At 30.2% G+C, this 23,897-nt stretch overlaps 1 protein-coding gene across 4 annotated transcripts; it reads right to left on the minus strand.

Moving 5' to 3' along the window:
* Positions 1-10,516: 10,516 nt before the first annotated feature.
* LOC106759338 (protein HIRA) lies at positions 10,517-17,436 on the minus strand. Of its 4 annotated transcripts, none has more exons than XM_014642467.2 (11): positions 17,328-17,436; positions 16,649-16,820; positions 15,614-15,889; positions 15,155-15,406; positions 14,683-15,080; positions 13,537-14,551; positions 12,587-12,797; positions 12,183-12,423; positions 11,741-11,863; positions 11,264-11,381; positions 10,517-11,106 (listed from the first exon to the last, which is right to left on the minus strand). In XM_014642467.2, the coding sequence occupies exons 2-11, from the start codon at positions 16,754-16,756 to the stop codon at positions 10,786-10,788; spliced, it is 3,063 nt and encodes a 1,020-aa protein (XP_014497953.1). In that variant the 5' UTR covers positions 16,757-16,820; positions 17,328-17,436; the 3' UTR covers positions 10,517-10,785. The 4 variants fall into 4 exon arrangements, with proteins under 4 accessions (XP_014497953.1, XP_014497955.1, XP_014497954.1 ...); XM_014642469.2 differs by lacking the exon at positions 17,328-17,436 and adding an exon at positions 17,101-17,211; XM_014642468.2 differs by lacking the exon at positions 17,328-17,436 and adding an exon at positions 16,905-17,084.
* Positions 17,437-23,897: the final 6,461 nt, after the last annotated feature.

The following is a 23,897-nucleotide window of genomic DNA, read 5'->3' on the forward strand; positions in this document are numbered from 1 at the left end:
TCAATTTTGAAATAAGAGAAAAGAAAAATTCAATAGGTGAAATTAGTGAAATTAGTGAAATTTTGAATCTAATGTGTAACGTAGGTACACATTTCACTTTTGAACCAAAAATTCATAAATTTTTTTAACCAATTGTTCTAGAATCACAAAAGTTATAATTAAAGCAAGTTTATAACTAACTTACAAGTTGGTTGAGAACTTATCAGTTAGAAGTTATGTACTAAATTTTAATTAATGAATCGAAAGTGATTGGTATACTATTTATTTATTTGGTAAATAAAATAAATAATTAGTTTTTTGGTTAATATATATATATATATATATATATATATATATATATGTGTGTGTGTGTGTATCACTTCTAACATTTGAAAGTATTCTTATAATTTACGAGCTTAGAGGCATTTTTTAGAAAAATATATATTATATAGAAAATCTGATTATATGATGATTATATTAAGTGTCTTAAAAAAAGTATACTGTGTAAGAATAAAAGGCAAAGTTGATATCATTAATAGTTAAGATATAGAAACAAGAGAGAAAATAAATATTAGTAACTCAATTACAGGTAACATGGAAAATTAAATTAAAAGCTGATAAAATAAACTTGCCTTTTTTTTTCAGATAAACGCATTCCATTAATTATGAAAAGGGAGATTTAAGAAATGCACTGATTACAACTGAAGAATATACAGACTACGATCATTAACAATCTCGTTAACTTGTGTTCTTGAAAATCTCACTTTAAAATTCATGATAAATAGATTCATTTTAGAAAAGTTATGCTATTGTCTCACCTAACAATGGACTAAAGATAAAAAATATAAATATGAAAATAATTAAAAAATAATAAAATATTCATTATTATTTTTCTGTCTTTTCACGGATTATTTTCTAATAACTAGTTAAATTTTACATCATTATAAATTTACTCAAATCGAATAGTAATCACGAAAAGAAACTTCTATATACTCTTTTAAACTGTTATAGTTATACGTATCTCAAAAGAAAACATTCACATTAAATTATTGGTAATTATTAGTAAACACATTCGTGTGTGTATATATATTCTTCATATAACATGTAACTCACTTAAAATTAAATCATAAATAAAAAATAAATAATTTTTAAATTTTAATGAAAAAGTACAAATAATTATTATAAAGTTATAAGAAAATGACAAACACATATAACATGTAAAAGACATCGATGTGTATAAATGCCATCAATTTTAGGAAATAAATAACCACAAACATAAAGTGAAAATAAATGCTTAAAATTAATATGGAAGCACGAGTACCAATAATGAACCAAATAACTTCATCATTAATGCATCTCCATTTAACAATTAACTTCCTCCTACTATATTTAAACATATGAGTATGAACTAAACTTATGATTAGTAAATATTATTAATTTTATTTTATGAAACAAATAAAATAATTATAATTTTAATATATATTTATATAAAATAATGAATGAGTTTTGATTTTGGCTCTTACAAAATTTATATTGTTTTCATTCTTTTAGAGATAAAAAGCATTTCTTATCTTTAATATTGTGGGATATTCATTAATTGGCAGTGTTAGTATATTTTAAACAATGTTAACAACACAATTACTAAAATAAATAAAAAAAGTTGAATATAGGAATTAAATTAATAATTAATTGTACTTATATATAATTTATAGTTAGGAATGTGATTAAATTGAGTTGTATGAAAGTAGTGAAAGGTAATTATAAAAGAATTAAAAACGTGTTAAATGAAAGTGAAGTTGAGGAAGAAAAGCAGTGAAATTGTTTTATGGTATTAATAAGACAGTTGGTAGTTGGGAAGATGCAGTTAGATTTCATGCATAATAATATTAAACTGTTTTAGTTGAGACTGTACCCTACCCTTTGCCCACTGTCATAAAACAAATTTCTTAGCACACATAAACACTCATTTTCTGCTTTAATTGTCCAAATCAATATCATCACCAGACAAAACCCTAGTTTTTGTTTCAAACACCTTAAACACATGATTCTGCTTAAGGTATGCATAGAGTGTTTTAGATGAAATAAATTAAATAAGCAAGCTGTATGCATGTGGCCTTAAAAGGGATAGAGAGGACTTCAGCAAGCTGTATTTGGACAATGATAGATGTTTACTGTCAAATGCTACCCGACACATTAATGTTAAAAACTACCCTTATTAAGTCTTTTTTTTTCAGCCACTAATGAAAAAATGACATTGACGGATAAAAATTATCCATCGTAATAGGTTGAAAATAAGACATATTATAACGTAGTTTTGTTGGAGGAGGTGGTTCGACACACACATAGATCTCCACACATGATAAGATATTGTCCGTTTTGGATCTAGTCCTTATAGGTTTGCTTTTGACACCACTTCAAAAAACCTCTTACCATTGGAGGTATTTATGTAAACCTATGACCAATCCTTCTTCTACTCAGTATGAACTTTGTTTGCAACAGTTTTATAAATTAGTTATAATATGAAACGCAATGACAAACTTATAAATAAGTTTAAGACATATTATTATGTAATTTTGATATTAAGCACTTGTTTGAAAAAAGGCCTAAACATAGATGAAACAAAACTACAATGTGGAGTTTTTAACTTTTTGATTTGGTCATCATAGGAAGAAAGCTACCTCTCTACACTTTAGTCTATTATTTGGAAGTTAATGTAAATTTTTAGAAAAGGTATGAGAATTCAGCTACGTTTCAGCATATCATGTCTTTGAGATTTTGTGTCGTCGCATACACAGGAAAAGTTAATTTTAGGTTAGAAAAAAAAAAAAGTTCGTGGGAATTTTTTGGCAAAGGTTGGATAACTATCCTATATGCAATTTTGTTACACAACCTTTGATAATTATATATAGATTAACACAAGAATTTTGTAAAAGTGTTTTTTTTTTTTCACATGATTTCTTTTAAAAGTGTTTTTAATTCACATGAACTTTTTCAAAGTGTTTTGATTTATATAATTGTTATATTAAATATGCTATTGTAGGAATTTAAGATTTAAGAGAAGTTTGGATGTCTCCGATGAAATGAATAAAATAAACACTATAAACTAAAATATATATATAAAATTATTATTTTAAGGTTTTAAATTGAGAATTATATCTCAATTTTTTTATCAACGTTGATTCATAACTGATGAATAATTTCTCTACTAAAAAAATCCACAATCAATATCTAAGTCGAAAAGACAATAGTCTCACAATTTCTATTATTTAAATGGTTCCTCGTACCTTGAAAGAGAATGGCAAGAGTTATAAGGTGATATTTTTGTTGCATGACTCGCATATTATCAACATATATAAATGTAAACAAGACAATTTAGATAGATTTATATTCCACTTCATTAAATTTTCAGATGTCTTCAACAATACAAACCTAATGCAAGATGCAAAACTTAATGTAATATTTATAACTGGTTTTTCAGATTTCATCAAATTTTCCAAAAGTCTACACTGATCATATAAAAACAAGAAAAATATAGCGTCAAAAGAATAAGAATTATAATAATTAGTGGTTACAACAACCTTTACTCTTAAATCACATCACAATTAGGCTAGTAAATATGTTTAACACATACATATCATTACATACAAATCAATAAATAATAACCAATTTAAAGACAAAAAATAATTAACTATTATATTATTAAATTAAAATTTACTAATGTGTAAAATATTTTCTATTATTAATAAAAATTTATTATTAATTTATGAATGAAAGTCTAAATTAATTTTTAAGATTAACAATTAATGTTTGAACTACTTGCTATTATTAGATTTTAAATTCTTCTCTAATTAATTTATAATAAAAGTAAAAAATTATGAATAACCTTGTAAAACTCAAGTTAGCTTGTCCAAAATTATTAATGATTAAACTAATGTAAAATTTGAATAAATAATTGTCAAAATTCAAAATTTGATAAATAAAAAAATTAATTAAATGTTATTCATAATTGTTTATTTAAAATAAATTTATTTTGTCTTATTTCTATAATTATCAGTTAACCATTCGTTACTTTCATGAATCCAACCTACTGAAGTTAAGAGAATAAAATATATTTATTCGATAAAAATTATTTAATTACTCATTTGATTTTATTTTCATTTAAAAATGTCAAGTTAGTTTCATAATTTTTTTTTATAGTTTGAATTTGGTTTTAATTTGTGAAAATTGATGTAATTCGGTTATGAATTTTGAAAAATTGATACAATTTTATTCTTTTCATTAAATTTCTTGAAAAATAGATCAAAAATTTTGCTTCAAAATTGACACTAAAATTAGTTTGATTACACTAACAAAACAAACCATTTTTATTAACCGTTTTAATTTTGATGAAAAAACCTTGATTTGTTTTAATAAATTTAACAAAAATAATCAAATTGTATTAATTTTTCACACATTAGTATTAAATAGTATAAAAAAAGATTAAGTTGATATTTTTGGACGAAAAACAAAACTAAATGAGTAATTAAATTACAAAAATTTCATTCAAAATAAATTTATCTTTATTTAGAAGGTAAATACATGATGAGATGTAAATGTTGTATGATAAAGGAAAAATTATGATTTGGGTTGGAATGTATCATATTTCAACCATTTCTTCTTAATGACATTATTTATTAAACTGAGTTATGGGATGCAACCTAATTCAACATAAAACCTAAATACATATTTAGTGCAATTCAGGACATGATAAACATCGGAATCACAAATTAGAGAATTTATCATAATTATCAAAATACATATTTGCTGAGGTCTGAAAAGTGACTAAACACATATTGAGATCTAAGCATGGATCCATCTAGATAAGCATTATGACGACTTATTACAAGTCATGTGTGCATATATGACTGAGTATATTAAGTGATTCTTTTATATGACTTCAATAAATATTCATTATATTAACTATCCTTTATTATATGCTTATATGTATATATTTTATTAAATTATGACCAATTAAATTTACTTTTTGAATTGAATATGGATATGTAAAAATGCATAGATAAAATGTGAATGGATTTTATGAACAGTGATATATACAGTTTTAAATACCAATTTATCTTGTCTGATTTATTGTATTATTTGATTATACTAATGATGTTCTTACATAAATAACAGGACCTAAATGTGCAGGAAAATGGTAATTTATGTTATATGTTTTTATTTAAAATTTTAATTATGTACTTAAGTCCTTGATTAGAGGAAATTAAAATTACGTCACCCTAACTTGTTTTTCAAATGCCAAAATGCTGAAGACTAGGATCAACTAAAAAAAGTGGATCAATCTTTAATTACTCCTAATTGTTTCTAACTAACCTGTTAATAAATACCGACAAAAGTCGAATGGGGATTAAGATGTCATATTAATAACTAATATATGATATAAGAAAAGCTTGATCAATAAATTTGAACTTGTTTATCTTTTTTGTATTCAGATAAAGAAGTTTTTTTTTTATTAAGTTGAATCAAAATCATTTAAGCTAGTTAAAACACATTTTTTTTACTTTTTCTTTATAACAATAAAAATAATAAAATTATTATTATTGTTATTATTATAATTACAAAATTAAATATAAATAATTTTTATAATTTTATTATAAAAAAATTTTATTTATATGGTTAAGTTTGAAAAAAAATGAATAGATTTTAAAAAGTTAAATTTAAATAAACCATGACGGATAAAATTGATAAAATAATTATTTTAATTTAAAATTACTTTTGTTTAAAAGATAAAATTAGAAAATAATTATGAACAAAAAATATTCCCTATATATATAATATAAATATTATAATTTAAAATAACTTTATATAAAGGACAAAATTAAAAAATAAATATGATCATAAAGAATAATTTTTTTTCTTTATAAAGGTATAGAATATATAGTTCTAATTTTAGGATTTTTTCAATATGCCTTGAATATAACATAATTATAAACTTATGTACTTTCTTCAAATAGATCAATATAATTTATTCGAATTTCATTTATTATATATAAAAACTTAATATAATATAATAATAATAACAAAAAATTATTCATACTAACTTATATATATATATATATATATATATATATATATATATATATATATATATATATATATATATATATATATATATATATATNTATATATATATATATATATATATATATATATATATGGGTTTGTTAACGCGCGTACGTCTATTTTTAGCTGGTACGTTTTAACAATGTGTATCTTTTTTGTAAGAAATTGTTTAATAGCAAGTGTTTCTGATTTTTTTTCCAAACGAATTATCAATTCCTTCATATGTCATTATGCTTGTGAAAATTAGATAAGACAAAAATTATAAAATGAAAACTCATTATAAAATTTATTTTTTTTTTGTAAAAAATTGCATAATCGTCAATGTTTCTGATTTTTTTTTTAATTCGGGTTACAGTAGAGATGATAGAGAAAAGGTTGATTGGAGTGAGAGAGATGAAAGAGAAATGATTGAAAGTAATGAGAGAGGTGAATAAGGGTTTGGGGTTATTTTTTTTTTTTTTAGTTTTGAGAATGAAAATTATTTAAATATCCGTGACTTTAATACTTAGAATACATAATATATGAGAGTATTTTTATCTATTGTTAAAATGTACTAACTGAAAAACAAGCATACGCGTTAACAAACCTCCTATATATATATATATATTCTCATTTTTAGTTTCAGTATTTTTTTTTCTCCTAAAATACCCTTTTTTTCATAAACTGTTTTTTAGAAAATTAGCTTTTAGAATTATTTAATGATTCTGAAAACTAATCAATAAATCTATTAACTAAACTTGACCATTTTTTTTATTTTTATTTTTTTTTAACTTTTAGTTTATAAAACTCTCACCTTACTTTAAATTCGTTTCTTTATTTCAACGATTTCATAAATAGACAAAAACGATGATAGTCAATGATTCATACAGAAAACAAAATGATAATTCTATAAAAAGAAAAAAAAAAAGTAGAATATATAGTAGATGTAAACTAGCCTTAGTTTGGGAAAGACAGTATGGTTTGTTTGTTGTGCGAAATTGAAATGTTTGAATGCAGTGCATATAGGCCATTATGGGTATTAAAAGGATTGGTTTATAGCTACATTGTATCTTATATAGAAACTCAACTTACATAAATTTGGACCACAATCACCCATAAACAATTAATTCCCAAAATCACTTCTTTCCTAAACCCTTTATCTTCTTGACTTCTGTGATTTCAACCTTTGCTTGCCGACTCAGATGGATATCTATATCTTACCTTACCATTCATACAATCTGGTCCTCACATGGATAACCCTTCAATATGAGAGAAAAAAAAAAAAAAAAACAGGCAAAAAGAAAAGGACAACTTTATCTGTGTTGAACTCTTATTTGTAATTAATTTTTTTATTTCTTTAATAATTTAGTTGAATGGAGTAATTAAAATATCTTATATTTTAATTTTACTATTTGGATAAAGCAATTTAATATATATTTTAAGGTAAATTCAACTAGTTCGAGTTAAGTTAGTTTGATCTTCGATTTGATCGATTTTGGTATGAATAGACTCTATTAGACTTTTGACCAAGATCGACTCGCCTCAATATTCGATATTGGCCTACTCGGTTCAATCTTTAACTAAGGCCGACTTAGATAGACTTTTGATTATGGTTGACTCGGCTCGACATTCGGTTAGGGCAGATTCAGTTCAACTTTTGACCTAAACCGACTCAACTTAATATCTGACACAAGTCGACTTAGTTTGACAATCAGTCGAGGCTGATTTAGTTCATCCTTCGATTCAAACTGACTCAATTTGACTTTTGGCTCGGATCCATTTATAAGTCAGCTCGAGTTAGATGTTGAGATGATTCGGCCTAGCTAAAAATTGATATGAGTCGATTTTTTAAACTTGTGGATTTTTCTTATCTTGACCAATGAAAAATTTCATTACTTGTGAAATTTCAATTTATTTGTCTCTTTTTTTTAAAATCAAATTCCATTATTTTGGTTATTTAAAATATCTTCTTAAAATTCCTTAATTTCAATTTTATAGTAATCTTCTCATCTAAACAAATCATTTTATTTTAAAAATTTTCAAATTTTCTAAATAAATTATCTAACTTAATTTAATGCAAATACAACATTAAAATTTTGAATAAAAATGGGTAAATTCCTTATATAGATCATACTCATATGAAAAAAAAAAGTATTTTAAAATGATTTGAAGTCTAATTTAAGTAAAAATATTGACCTAATTATTTGTCTAAAATAAGTTGGCATTACTTTTGTAAGAATCTGATGTCGACAAGAGTTTGATCGGGTAACTAACCGTCCAGTGTAGTACAGAAGAGGTAAATGAATAGTAAAGAACTCATTGAACGATAGAAACATTAAAAACTGTTTGATGGTGACAGGTACAAGTAATGCTACTGAAATGATGCTAATTAATGTGTTTGGTCGTGCATGTGAACGTAAGATGTTATGCAGATAAGCAATTATGGAAGATTTTGAAGTTATGGTATAAGATATTTGGAAAGAAATAGTAACAACTATCCATGAAGAAGCCTGCTTGATTTGTTGTTTCTCTGAGAGGAAGAAGCATGTTATGTGGTTTGCCTTTAAAGGAAGAACATGCATACCCTAATATTACCCTTTCTCATACTCATGCAGACTTTCAATATCTCACTGGGAAACCAAAGTCTAAATGGTGGTCAAAAAAGGTGTATATGATTTAACAAAACAATAAGGAAAAGACAAAGAACAAATTGGAGAAGAAATAAGAACAGGACCACTACTGTTAGCTAGTGCCTCAACAAAACTTAATTTCTATCTCAGACTTCAGCAATCATAACTTTAGATGTTTCATCTACTTGCTGTCTTTTGTTTTGGTTGTGTTTTTTTATTATTAAAAATAAAAAACAATAAAAAAAGATAATATTAAATATATATAAAAAATTTATGTGTGTGAAAGTATTATTTTTATTTTTTTATTTGTAAACACTAAATGTTTACCAAATATTATGTTTTACAGAGCAATTTATTTTCTGATAAAAACATTGAGAAGAAAAAGAAGAATAATGCAATAAGTAACTAAATTGAAGATTTTGTAAGAATAATCAAGAGGTGAATTGGCAGTAAAAATTATTTTCAAAGGTAAAATTTTGTGTCTTTTAATTAATACCAATGAAGTTAAGCATAGTAAAGTGAAAATAAATAGATAAAAACAAAGAACATATAAGACGAAGATGGACTCCATTGACTTTTCTTAAATCTACATTCAATTCAATTAATGTGAGATGGATTGTCTTATCATTTTCAAAACAATAATAGTCACATGCATTCATGTATAACAACCATTTTAAAAACATTTATTTATTGATAAATCTTTCTATTTATAGGAACGATCCCATATAAAATCAACAATTTCAATAATGAATGTGTTAAAATGTAATTAACTTATCTCATTATAATATATATTTATAAATTTCAAAATAGGTTTTAGATTAGCGTGAATCTATTCATAGCTCAATATATATCTATAATAAATTTCAAAAGATGTTTCTCAAAAGAAAAATAATCTTTTGGAAGTCTTCTCTTTTAGCAAATGTTTATTTTCGAAAAACTCTTTTTAGTATATTATTGTTTATAAGGATTGATTATATTCTTTTTCCTATAGTATGAAAATTCATTAGAAAAATTTAAATGATTATTTCGAGTAATTTATAAGAAATACTTGAAAAACATCCAAATAATGGTTCAATCTTATACATAATCAATTATTTATTTACGATAGAGAGTTGATCACGAGTGAATGAGTGAACCTCGATATTTATTCAATTTTAAGCTTATCAAGAATATACTTTTCTTTTATTGATTAAATGGCTCTTTTTCTAAAGATATTTAAAGAAAAATACAAGTGTTCAGAAATTAAATAAACAAAAGTTAATGCAATTTACTTTGGATACATAATCTAATGTATATAACACACAATCATTCAAACATAAAAATAATAATACTGATTTGAGTTAATATCAATTTCATCATCAAAATAATTATCTCTAATTCTTCAACGGGTTCATAATCAATATAATTAACTAACGTTGACACTTATAAAAGTTTTATACTTTTCTAACTTATATCACAATGACCCAATATGTTAACTTTATTATTTTTTCTTTTTCAATGAATTCGGTGAAGTTAATTATTTTTAACGAGTTTGTCTAACATTTTTAGAGATTTGAAATAAACTTTAAGATATGTCTTTTTCTTTTGTAAGTCAAACTCACCTTTCTTTAGTAAAAGTGTAATTTCAATTACTTCTTTTTTTAAAAAGGTAAGTGTAATGATAATTGAATCTTAATGTAAACAAGTGTAAGTTTTAAAAGAAGAACCTTCGTTCTGAATGAACCATTTCACAATGAAAAACAAATTCCTTTTACATATTTCGGATAAAGTCATCAAAAGGAATAAGACTTTTCATTTTGGGATTCATCTTTCTTATGTGAATTAAATTCTAATTTCCTTTAATCGAGACATTATACAAGGAAGCAAGCTCCAAGATGATGGGAGAAGCTACAAATGTAACATACAACTCATTATACCTCTCTAAGTGTGTGTTAGTGAGATCAACCTTAAAGGAGAGCTACACGCATCATAAAAGTAAAACGTGAAATTGGCTTCATCCATGCCACCAAAAACATCCTTAGTTGAAACACTTCTAACCTTAATGCTGACTTCTATATGCACAAGTTGAGCATTTCCCTTATGCATCCTTGTTAGCTTGATCTGTCATAGGGGTATCTGCACTGCCTTCATTTGTGAGTGTTGCAGGTTGCTCCTTTTCCAGGTGGGTACTGTGATCCAATTTTGGTTGCTGAAATGTTGCTAGAGAACTGCCCTCAACTGGATTGCTTGCTGGTGGAGATGAACTCGGCACTGTGCGGTTTGTTTGCTCTTGATTTGCATCAGTGATATCGTACTCGGATAAAAGATCCATGAATTCATTCAGCAATCTTTGGACTTTTCTGTTTGATGCCATGGATGGAAGAATATCTTCCCTAAGGAGCTTGTGTTTCCTCATTCCCTGCAAAGATTCAGCTGGAACATTTGAGAAACTGAGTAGATCATGTTTCATGTTACCTTCTGTACTGTTTTACCATTTCCAACTTGACTCACTTTTAATAATTAGTAATAGAAATTGGGTTCAAGAAAAAGAGAGATGTAGACAAAGAAAAGCTTACAAGCACAAAAGGATCCCATGCTAAGTTCTTTGAATCCGAAGATGTTTCGTCAGACATCCCTGTTGGAGGTCCAAGGAAACTCTCACAGACTTCTCGTAAACGAGATTCATCAGCTTCTCTGCAATGGTTTTATAATTTAGTCTGAACTTGTCCAAAATTACAGACAACAGATTGTATATGAACGAACATATATAATCACAAGTATTAAAATTATGATTTAAGACAACATTTTCCAGCATAAATAATATATGTCATCTTCCTAACAAGAAAAGTCTTGAAGACAGCTAAAAGGGGTTGCATTTCTTTCATATTAAACAGTTCACAAAAGCACATGAGAAGATTTTTAGCAGAAGAATATGTATTACACAACAAAAAACTAAAAGTGCATATAAACCTTGCGCATGTTTTATTTAAGGTCAATGAAGTACTAAACTTGTATTTGAAGGATATCTCAAAGAAAAGAGAGAAGAATAGCACCTTGCAAGAAAGCGTACGTATGCCAATAGGCATTGGCGATATTCATTGGGGGACCCCAAAGCCAAGGAAGAAGCCAATTGAGTTTCCAAATGGGCACGTGTTTGTACTCCATCATCAGTAATTCTGTATCATGGTAGTCATGATCAGAAAGTGCTCTTTTAAAACAGCAGAATTTTATTGATGCATTGAAGACAGGGTAGAATATGACAGATGAGATTCTGCAATGAAGATGGTGCCACAGTATTTCTCACTGGCATCTTTCATTATAATGCATATTATATAAGATGATGTATCCAATAAAAAGTTTAAGTCACATCTTTAAAAGAGAAAATGACAAAAATTTGACTAAGATGGTTAGGCCATGTGAGAAAAGAACAAAGAGGCTTGAATGTGAAAAATGTTCATCAAATGAACGTTATGGGGTAAATATTTGACTACATACCTAGTCCAACCTGGCTTCCGGGCCAAATATTTTCTAAGATCAACCTGCAATGCTGCCAGCTCACCGCTTTGGATTGAACCCAAACTCCAAGAGCTGGAAAAATTTGATGCAGGAAAGCAATCATCTGCAACCCTCAGCCAACACTTGACATTCATATCAAATAAGAAAGCATGACGAGTGGCCAACACTACAAGAGGGGAACCCGATTTTGATAGTTTCACAGATATAACTTTAATGGTTCCTGAAAAGAAATGGTAAGTTTTAAGACAACATAGAGCCACTAAAAAAATACAAAAGTTATTGGAAAACCAGTACAAGGAAAAAATAAATAAGGTGTCATACAGAGGCCGTAGTTAAGGACCAAGCATCTCCAATATCAAACAAATGAAGATAGTATATGGTACCTGCATCTTTAGCAGATGTGTTAGGACTTGAAGAAACCAGAGAAGACAATGAATGTTGAAGAAGACAGGTTCGGTTGAATAAATCCCATAAATACAGGGATCCATCCCTTGTCACCAGCAGTAATGTCCAGCGTTCGTCACAGTCTATAAATGTTGCTGCAGAACCCATCATCATGGTAGGCATTGCTCGTCTACCACCCTTTGTGTAAATCTTTTCGGAAGCAAGCAAAAGAAAAAAAATTAGAGATTTCTACAGCATAAGATTTACAGTTTGCACAAGCGCTAAAATAATACACTATGCCCATAATTTTACAAGCTTAAAAAATACATCTCACTACATACAAATTAGCACTAGTCACAAGGTACTTAAGCACTTATGAGAATAGTAACTCAACAACAATACTTTTTTCTGAAATCAGAATACCAAAAGATAATGGGAGTAAAGGGATAGGAGAACAGAACTTTAGATACAAACAGTAAAAAGTTGATAGATATATCTCTCTTTCACTCAACTGGTTTATTGTTTCAACCTCAACGTCTTGTATTATGATATTGTAGGTGTCAGCAACTTTCCTAATCAATTCAAATCATACAACTAAAATATTTAAGCTTATGTCAGTGGTATGCATGAAAGGAACACACATTAACAACTTGAATGGACTTGATTGATGCATAAGAGATGCTACCAAGATACCAAATGGTATAAAACATGTGATGAAAACTCTCAAAAGGCATAGACGAGATAACTCTTAATATATTAAAAGACGAGGGTATTAATAAGAAAACCCAACTAACTTCAATAATATTAAGAGAAACTATTGTAAAGGATATGGGGTACGTCTACCAGACCTCGACATACAGTCATAAATCAAATTGCAACATATAAGAAATGTTAACAAAATTTAGTGTTGAAAGAAAATCATGCATATACATGTGGAAAAACAATTTACCAGCAGACATCCATCTTCACACCCAACTGCCCAAAAATTTCCATTGCCAGCTAAAACAGTAACTTTTTCTGATATCCAATCAGACCATAGTATCTGAGACCCCTTCGAGCACACAATTTCTGTTTCTTTCATCATAGATGTATTTCCCAGCCCTACAATGTCATTTACAGCATGTTCTCTCGACCGTGCTTCCAAAAGAATAGGCGAAGAATCTTCTCCGCTTTTCTTGTCAAATACTCTAATGGAAAGTGTACCACTACAAGCAGCTGAAGAACTGGATGTCATCAAATTGACCGACTGGTCAACATTGACACTTCCATCACCCACAGAAGCTGGAACCTTCTCAATCACTAGGCTCTCAGAAATTGTGGTCTTAGAAGTAACCCCTGAACGCTCTTTCAAATCAGTATTTCTCCCATGTGCTCCTCCCAATGTACTTACTCTTACACCATCATCATTGTAAACAGTTCGGTCAGTAGTGTCCTTCCTGTGATCCGAAGACACTGCAGGAAAATCAAGTGATTGCTGAACTGCACCTGAAATATTTTCCTGTTGAACAGGTACTCCAACTGCTTCTGGAATAATTCTTTTACGGCCATCAGGTCGTCTATATTCTCTTTGCTTAACAGGACTAGAAATCCGGCCAGAAGTTGTAGCTTTGTTTGATGCATCACCAACTTGTGCTACACTCTTCTTACTATCATCATTTTGAGGCTCGGCATTCTTTGTAGTAGCCCCCGCATCAGCATAAGCCTTTGCCTTAATTTGGTTTTGCTGAACATCAGAAACCACTTTTTTGCTAGTTGTTAGCTTGGCAGAAGCAGCTTCTAACAGTAACTGTGCTGGACTTTCAGCTAAGTTTGCTTTACGACCCTTCACATCACCATATCGACTTCTCTTCAACTCGTCTAGCTCAGCATCACCTAATCTCTGACCAAGTTCCATTACCTCAAAATGAAATGTAGCCACGGACCCATCCAAGGAACATGCAAAAAGTGAATATCCATCAGGGCTCCTGTTTGAAAAGGGAAAAGAAAGAACAGCGAATAGGAGTCACTCACAAAATAAAAAATTCAAAATAAATATCAATTAAAAATACAACATTCACATATCACGTCAACCACAACCAGAGATGAAGAGAAGTACCAGGACAAATCCACAACACTTTGAGTAAAAAAATGCTTAGCCACAAAAAGAGGACGAGGACTTGCAGTGGTCCAAACTGTTATAGTTCGATCCTGACTTCCAATGGCAATAACATTGTAAGGCTGTGGCTCTTTGCTTCCGGTCTTGGAAGTGCCATTGGACCAACCAACGGGTACAGATTTCATTTCCTGAGCATTGGTCAAATTTCTTCTGAACATAGAATGGTTGAACTTCACCACAATGATTGGAGCATTGTGTCCTAGAAAGTCAAACGTTGCAGACCATTCCCCTCTCTCTAGCACTGGGGCAGAATGCCTTGGCTTCTGGAAACCATGAGTAGTGGTGATAAAATGACCACAAGGTGACCATCCAAGACGCCTGAAAAAGGTTGATCCAAGCTGAAAGGAAGACATGTTAATTAGGAAATAGAGTTGCTTATTCCATAAGAAAAATTTTCAAATTATAAACTTACTGATTTTGCCCAGTGACCATCTGTCCTATGGGCAAGACTCCAATCACTAGTTCGCCAAATAATTACAGTTTTATCATCAGATTGACTTGCTATAAAAGAGCCAATAGGATCCCAGGCAACCCCCTTAACTAGACTAGAGTGACCCCTTAGAACAGCAGTGCAAATGCCATTGCTCATATTCCATATGTGGATAGTGTTGTCCAAACTCCCACTAGCCAATGCAGAATCATCAGGAGACCAATTAAGATCCACCTACTTTAAGCACGGAGAAATAGATCCCAAGTTAATGATGATCATTGAAAATGCAACAAGCTTTTGAACAAGCAGCTAGTTATCCATTTAGATGACAAATTGATTCATTCAAATATGAGAGCATATGGCAGAATGGAATTAAATGGTTGACACAAGAAACTATTTTTTGCAGAAGACGAGATTGAAAAATAAAAGCAATAGCATTACCACATCTGCAGTGTGCCCTCTCAAAGTCATTGCAACTTTCCAGTTTTCAATATCTGGGGGCTCTCCACTGCCAAATTCAGTGGTTCCTGAACCAGGTTTTCTCTCATGAATTAATATAGCCTGATCATCGGACCCTGATGCAACAAACCTTCCATGTTTTGCCCACCTAACACAGTTGACGGATCCAAAGTGATCCCGCAGGGTTGCAAGAAGCCTTTGAGAAGTGGCATCATTTTCTATGTCAGTACTAACAGACTTCATATTCCATATTCGAACCTGCATAATACATAGTTGAGAATGTAATTGTATGAAAATTAATTCAGGTGTTTAAAACAGATTAAGAAATTAATGAAAAAAGGACCCAATGTAGTCCTGCCCTGAAGGTCAGAAGTGGTATATAGCTGGTTTTATAAAGGAAGATCATTACTAAGGTAGCCAGAAAACTTATGAAAATAAAACAAGTGAAGAAAATCAATAAACTGTAGCAAAACTACTGTCCATGACATACTACTTAGATGTGTACCTGAACCTGACACTAGGCACCCCACTAATGTTAGATCTTCAGTATTTCTTACTTTTTAATACGAAAAAAAGAGTTCACCACAACGCACCAAGAAAACTTGGTTTCAAGAACAAAGTGGTGTGTGAAAAATCAACTGACGAGCTCATTAGAAAGCTATTCTTATAAATATGACACAAAAGATAATTTCTTCCGTAAGAACCAGTTGTTATCCAGAAACTAAACACGAAGTTCAGTTTACCTTGAATGAAGAAAAATATTTAACAATTTCTATACTTCATTAGAATTTTTGATCAATGATTTCTATTAATGAAAAATATAAATAAAACAATATTCCTCCATATCCAAGGAAAAGAAAGAAAAATAAAAAAATCACATATTCAAAAATTAGGGTATTGATAAGTTTACAATCTTAATAAAAATGGGAAGTTATTTCCCAGAATACAATATAACTGAATATCCAAAATTCAAAATTATCCGCAACTGAACTTTGAAGACAGTAAAAAATTACTTACCTTGTGGTCACCACCACCGGTAGCAAACCTGAGCCCTCCGGGTTGAACATCAATGGAGAAAATTTGCATACCTTCGTGCCTAACCCAACTAGGTTTCTCGGCTATCATCTTCCCCGAGAAATAAAATTTCTTCTTTCACACAAAAGACACGATCTTTCTTCCACTCTGCTTGCTGCAAATTCAAAAGAAGAAAGAAGTTTGAATTTGGGGACAGCGAAATGAGAAGAGAACTTCACCCACTATGCCCAAAACTCACAAATCCCTGGTTCTGAATCCCCCAAAGTACAGTGAAACCGAGACAGTAAAAAAAACAGAAATTTTAAGGGTTTTGCAATTTTCCTCAAAGGGTGAAAAACCTAAATTGAAGAACAAGGGTGAAAAACAAAAAAATCTTCTTTTGTATTTAAAAAATAAAAATAAAAATAAAAAGCTAAAGGGACAACAACGCCTACTCTTGGTGATAAATGGACAAAAACCCTAAAAAGTGAAGAGGTTGGTCGTGGAGAAGATCTGAAAACAAACTTCCTCCTTAACGGTCAAATCTAGCTAAAATTCGAATGACTAAAAAATAAAAGATAATTTTATAATTTTAATAATAATAATAATAATAAAAAAAAAAAAAAGAAGAAGCAGCAGCATAGAGATTGAAAAAGAAAATGGAATTAAATGGGTATCTTACGTTATGAGTGAGGCTTTCAAATTCCCAAACCTTGAATGTGCAGATTCTCACTGGTTAGTAGCACTAAGAAGCAAGAAAGTATATATACAATTATTTAAGCACAGACAAAGACACAGAAATTGTAGAACATTGGATTTTTTCAAAATAAATATGTGTGATGTGATGTTTCTTTGCAGTGTCGGGTTTTAGTTTAATGTTTACTTGTTAGGAAAGAATTTAAACTATTTAAAATTGATAAATCCATACACTAAATGAGGTTATAGGTTAATAAATTATTCTTACATGTTAATATGATATATATAAATTTATTATTAATAAGAAAATATAACAGTAAAACTAGTGAAATACGGGTCTTCACAACATATTTCTTTTAAATAATAAGTTATAATCAATTAAATATAAATACTTATTATGATAAAAAATTAGTTTATTTCTTTCATAAAAAAAATTATTATAAAGAGTTATTTTAGTTTTAAAAAATTATTAAATTAGAAAAACATCAAATAAAAAAATACTTAAATTTTAGAAATTGATTAATTAAAAGATAAATTTGACAATTATTTTAACTTAAAATTTATTTATTGAGGGTAAAATTGAAAAAGGAAACATATATACCAAAATGGTCAATTTTCTTTATACAATAATATGGAAGTGTAAATACTGCTAATTAAATTTAAAATTGTTTTTAACTTTTTTGTTAAGAAAGTATAAAACAGATTAATATTAAGTGTAATTAAAATAAATAATCTAAAATACAAATTAAACTCACTCTCAATACACATTAAGTTTAATTTTTTCTTAATTTAGCAACTAAAAACGTAAAAGAAAGGAAAGAAATTAAAGAAAAGAAAGGAAAGAAAGGAAAGGAAAGGAAAATAGTACAAGGGTTTATGATAACCAAGTTGAGAATAAATTAAAGAAAAGAAAGGACCACTTAGGTTTGGTACAAGGGTACATTCGATGGCATTGAAATATATTGAAAATAAAACAGATTTCATGGGAGAGAAATAAAAGGAAAATAGTATACGATAATATTTTTTTAGTTGATTTAATTTTAAAAATTATATTACTATTATTTATTAATAATTTTAAAAAATTTCATTTTAATTATTTTTATTTATAATTTTAATTTATTTATTTATTATTTTATTGTTGATTTTTTTATAAATATTAGGTTTAATACCGCTTTTGGTCCCTAGTTTGGGAGGGTTTGTTCAATATGGTCCTACCTTTTTTTTTCATAACAATTGATCCCACCTTTTAAAAAAACTGTTCAATTGAGTCCTTTTTGTTCATAGTGGTCTCATATTCAAGTTTAAATTGTTTATTATAGTTCTTATTGTATACGATGATGACATGATTTTTAACATAACATTATGCCAGGACTGTTAAAATAACATTTGGATAGGTGAATGCATGAAAGAACTCATTGAAGTCGTAATCAGCACTGGTAGAAAATTGACGTCGTAACCAAAAAGGAGTCAATTGAACAGTTTTTTCAAAAAATGGGATCAATTGTTACTAAAAAAAAAGGTAGGACCATATTAACAAAACCTCCCAAACTAGGAACCAAAAGCAGTATTAAGCCTAAATGTTACTTATGTCCAGTATGATATCAGTGTCGAGCGGTTACGATATGTCTTATTAAAGATACTGATCAGCAATAGATACAATAACCAAAGGATAATCAAGAATATCTACTTAAAGATATTTAGCAACTAATAAGATTTTCAAGTAAGTCTGTTTATATTATATTATATTATGTTTATATTTTATTATATTGGGCTTATATCAGTTCAAGGTCCATGAGACAAATTATAAATAGAGAGTCAGGGCCAGAAGCCAGGTACTTCGAATCATCTTCCAATCACACTTCATTCACATTCTACTCAAATTCAACTCATATTCTCAAATACTCAAATAGTGAAAATCATTCACTAAATATTCAATCAAGAGCCGAGGCTCTTCAATACACGCCTGACTTGGGCGTTGGAGTGCCTTTTGCAGGTACCTTCCCCCTCGGTCAAAGTTTGAAGATCACCGAACGGTCAAGGGTGAAGGAGAGCGAGCGATCCAGTCAATCCAAGCATCAGAAAGCGGGAAAGCCACATCAGAAAAGGTTAGTGTCTCGGTCCCACAAAATATCTACCGAAACATTTTGGCGCCCACCGTGGGGCCGAGCGGCAAACCCAAATGGCGACCACGAGGAGCATGGAGAAACAACAAAACACCAGAAAAATGATCAGAAACAAAGACGAGCGTTCGATCTCGACATCACTATTTCGGATCAACACCACAAACTTATTTTCATCAAAGTGAAAACTATACTACGTGAATCATCATCTCTACATGAGACGTCATCAACAAGATAAGTATTTTTGAAATTGATAATAGATATTATAACAACTATTTTATATGGTTATTAAAAATATACATATTCCATAAAATATTATATAATATATGATATATTAAAAATATATATTATGTTACATTATTATAACCAAAAGATTTGTCATAAAATAATGGTTATATGATATAACCGAAATATACAATATAGTTCGTAATATATTTATAATATATGATATATTAAATATATGTTATATTATTATAACAAAAGAGTGTTCCTCCCTGCACCTCACCTCCTTCTCCCTGCACCTCTCGTTCTTTCTGTATTTCCAATTCTATCCATAAAGAATATTTTGGTTTTCTAAAAACACTGAAAAAGGTGATATGATGCATTGAAAAACTCCTTTCCCATCTCACCATCCCACCGCATTTCACAAGTCCTCTGCACCCCCTTCTTCTTTGTTTTACTTTGCCCAGGGAAGAACACTCTGCTTCCTCTTCCTCTTCTGTCTTTCATCATTTTCCCGTGCTCGTGGTTGCTGGTGGTGGCTGTTTAGTGTTGTTGTGGTGGTGAGATCCAGCCCTTCTTCTAGCAAGGCGTCCAGGTTAGTTACATTGTTTATCCTTTAACTGCATTAGCCTATTTGTTTGGTAGATCTATTGTTTATACGTTTATATGTTGTTTATATGTTTATATGTTGTGTGAGAGGAACCATGAATTCACTGCTAGGATTGAGTTTGGGTTAGGGTTGGAGTTGGGTATTTGATCTCGGCTGGGTTTAGAGGGAGCTCGCGCAGAACCGCATTTGGAGGCGCGGTTGAGAAGTGTCGCACCTGAGATGCGCGGTTGAGGGGTGCCACACCTGGGAGGTGTGGCTGTGCATAACCGCACTTGGGGATGCGGTTAAGGGTTGCCGCCGTTGGAGGTGCGGCCGTGCATAACCGCACTAGGGCATGCGATTAAGGGTAGCTGCAGTTAGAGATGCGGCTAAGGCAGCCGCAGTTTGAAATGCGGCAGGTGGTAGCTGGCAGAGTGAGTTGCGGTTCGTTTTGAACTGCGGTGAGGTATATTTTTGTTTTTTCTTTTTCTTATATTATTATGTTAAATTAATTTTTTTTAATATTCTATATATTTTGTTTTGGTATGTTTTGTTTTATTTATTATTTGTTTGTTAAATTTTTTAAATATATTTTTTTATAATTTTAAATTTTGTATATATTATTTAATATGTATAATTTTTTGACTTTGATTTTATTTGTTTGTTAATTTGTTTTTAATATGTAATTTTTTTAACTTATTTATTTGATTTAAGAATAATTAATTTGCATAATTTTTTTATTTTTATCTTTCTTAATTTATTGTTTTTGTTATAATTTGTAATTTTTTAAGTATTATATATTAAGTATTTATTGTTGTTAACCGCAAACGCATTTGGAATGGCAGCAAACAGCAAACGCATTTTGAAATGCGTTCTCCATAACCGCAACTCAAATGGTGGTTTGTTTCTGCTGCAAGTCGATGTGCGGCGAAGAAAAAAAGAGAACTAACCTGGGGAGCTCTCCTTCCTCTTCTTCTTCTCGTTCTTCCTCTCGTTCTTCCTCTCGTGTCTATCTCCGAAACCACCAACAAACAACACTATCACACAATCACAAGTGAAACACATAAAGAATTGTTTTGCTCAGTGAAACATATGCAACCAGTTCTCCTTGCACCTCACTAAAATAACAAAACACTAAAACTTGCTCGTGAAATGCTCGTGGGACCAAGAAGGGTGAGGGGGTGTAGGGTTTATCAGAGAAACCTTAGGTTGTTGGCTGTAGGGGTTAAGATATATTTATTATTCATTAATTATGTTTGACTTTATTAAGTTAATGAAGGGTAAAAAAGTAAATTTGGAGGTGCAGAAAGAAGCAGATGAGGTGCAGAGAGGAACACTCAAACATTTATCATATACTGACACACATCATATTATAAAAAGAGCATTCCTCCCTGCATCTCCTCCCTTTCTCCCTCCACCTCCCAAATTAACTTTTTACCCTTCATTCATTGAATAAAGTCAAATTATTATTAATGAATAATAAATGAGATTCTAACTCCTAATAGCCAACCATCCTAATCTTGTTTGAGTATATTTAAATAACAAAAGTATCACTTATTATAATACTTAAATAAATACAAATAAAAAAATATAATATTTAACAAAATAAAATTTACGATAATAATAATTATTTAATTAATAAATAATTTAATAAAATTTCTAAATTCATAAAAAAAATACAAAAATTAATTAAAATTATATACATAAGAAATAATATAAAAAAATATTTAAGAAATAAATAAACCAATATAGTTTACTGATAATAAAAATTATTTAATTCAATAAATTAATTAATACTTAATCTAAATTCATAATTAATATTTAATCTAAATTACATTAATAATAAATAATATATAAATTTTATAAACTTTAAAAATTTAACTAAAATTAACAAACAAACTAAAATTAAAAAAATAACAAAGACTTTGCAAACAAAAAACAAAACGCAGTGATATGCGTTTCTCCGAGCCGTAGTTTGACCTGCGTTTTCCCACACCCTCCCAAGCCGCAGTTCGACATGCGTTTCCCATACCCGCATTGTGAAATGCGGACAACGGAGATGTGAACCCCTAATCCAAACCAACCGCAATTCCACTGGCGGTTCCTTTCTGACGCTCATCCAGCTGCGACAAGACTAATCTGCCGTTCGTATTGTGGAAGCGTTCATTCGCACCTCCCAAACCCCTCCGTCGTTCGTAGTGCGGCAGGGGTTAACCGTAGTACCAGTTGCGACACCCTCAAAACCCCTCCCATTCGCACAGTTCATGTAAACACGCACAAATGCGACCACAGATCAGAAAACATGATTCTCATAGAAGATCTACGAGGAAAAATACTAACTTGGAAGATCTCTGAGAAGAAGAACGAAAAACTGCTGCCCGCGAACGCTGCACATGTTGGAGGGGAGTACAGGAAGGTAGAATAATGATCGAAAGGGGGTGTAGGGTTTTCTGGGTGTGAATTGCGGCACACTCCTTTAACTTTTTATAAACCCAATGGTGTCAGAAGTAGCCTTATAAGGGTACAGTGGGAATTAAACTAGAAGTAGGAGGTGCAGGACGAGATCATGGAGGTGTAGGAAGGAACACTCTTATAAAAAAGGTTTCCTTTTCGAAAGATGGATTATTGTTACCTAGAAAAATGTGAAATTTTCATGCTTCTATCATATATGACATTATATATAATGTGTGACCATAAGCACATTTGTTATGATTGAAATATGTTATTTATTCGGTGCAATTCAAAATATGTTGTGATCGAAAGATTTATCATATATGTTATTTAATAGCGATATAACATGATATATAAGAGGGGACCCACTCTCACTTCACCGAAAAAGTGAATCAAATTTTTATTATCACAAACAACTAAGTTTGCAGGTCCTTCATCGAAGAAAGACGGGAAGAAGGTATTTTAAATACTATTACAAGATATTGTCATCTAACCAAGGACCGAACGGTCTCTTCCATATTTTTATATTATATATCTTACAGGTCACAAGACTATAAATCAAAGACAGTCCACCATGGACTATAAATCAAAGACAGTCCACCATGGACTATAAATCAAAGACAGTCCCCCATGGACTATCATTTGAACGACAAAGGCATTCCCCCAATGAACGCTCACTCACAAATATTCAGCCATTCAGCTTTATAGGAACTCAGCCATTCGGCTCTGCAGGTACTCGGTCATTCGACTCTACAGGTACTCGGCCATTCGGCCCCACAGATATTCAATCATTCGGCTTTACAGGAACTCGGCCATTCGGCCTCACAGGTTCTCGGCCATTCGGCCTCATAGGTTCTCGGCCATTCGGCCTCACAAGTTCTCGGCCATTCGGCTCTACAGGAACTCGGCCATTCGGCTCTACAGGTACTCGGCCATTCAGCTTCACAGGTATTCAGCCATTCAGCTTTGCAGTTACTTGGCCATTCGGCCTTCCAGGTATCCGACCGTTTGGTCTCACTACCATTCGGCCTCATAGATTCTCGTCTACTGGGAAGTTCTCCAGGAACTCCTAGGCCACGGACGATCATTCACGTCTACTGGGATGTTCTCCAGGAACTCTTGGGCCACGGACGATCATTTTCGTCTACTGGGAAGTTCTCCAGGAACTCCTGGG

This window comes from Vigna radiata, chromosome 4, assembly GCF_000741045.1.
Source record: "Vigna radiata var. radiata cultivar VC1973A chromosome 4, Vradiata_ver6, whole genome shotgun sequence".
Taxonomy (NCBI): domain Eukaryota; kingdom Viridiplantae; phylum Streptophyta; class Magnoliopsida; order Fabales; family Fabaceae; genus Vigna; species Vigna radiata.

Bases quoted from the DNA above. Each gene is read 5' to 3' on its own strand.
- LOC106759338 (XM_014642467.2), bottom strand. From the start codon at position 16,756: ATGATAGCCGAGAAACCTAGTTGGGTTAGGCACGAAGGTATGCAAATT. The intron at 15,407-15,613 runs GTAATGCTATTG...TGCTTAAAGTAG, and splicing joins GAGGGCACACTGCAGATGTG to GTGGATCTTAATTGGTCTCC. The intron at 12,798-13,536 runs GTAAATTGTTTT...GCTTCCGAAAAG, and splicing joins GTGAAGATGGATGTCTGCTG to ATTTACACAAAGGGTGGTAG.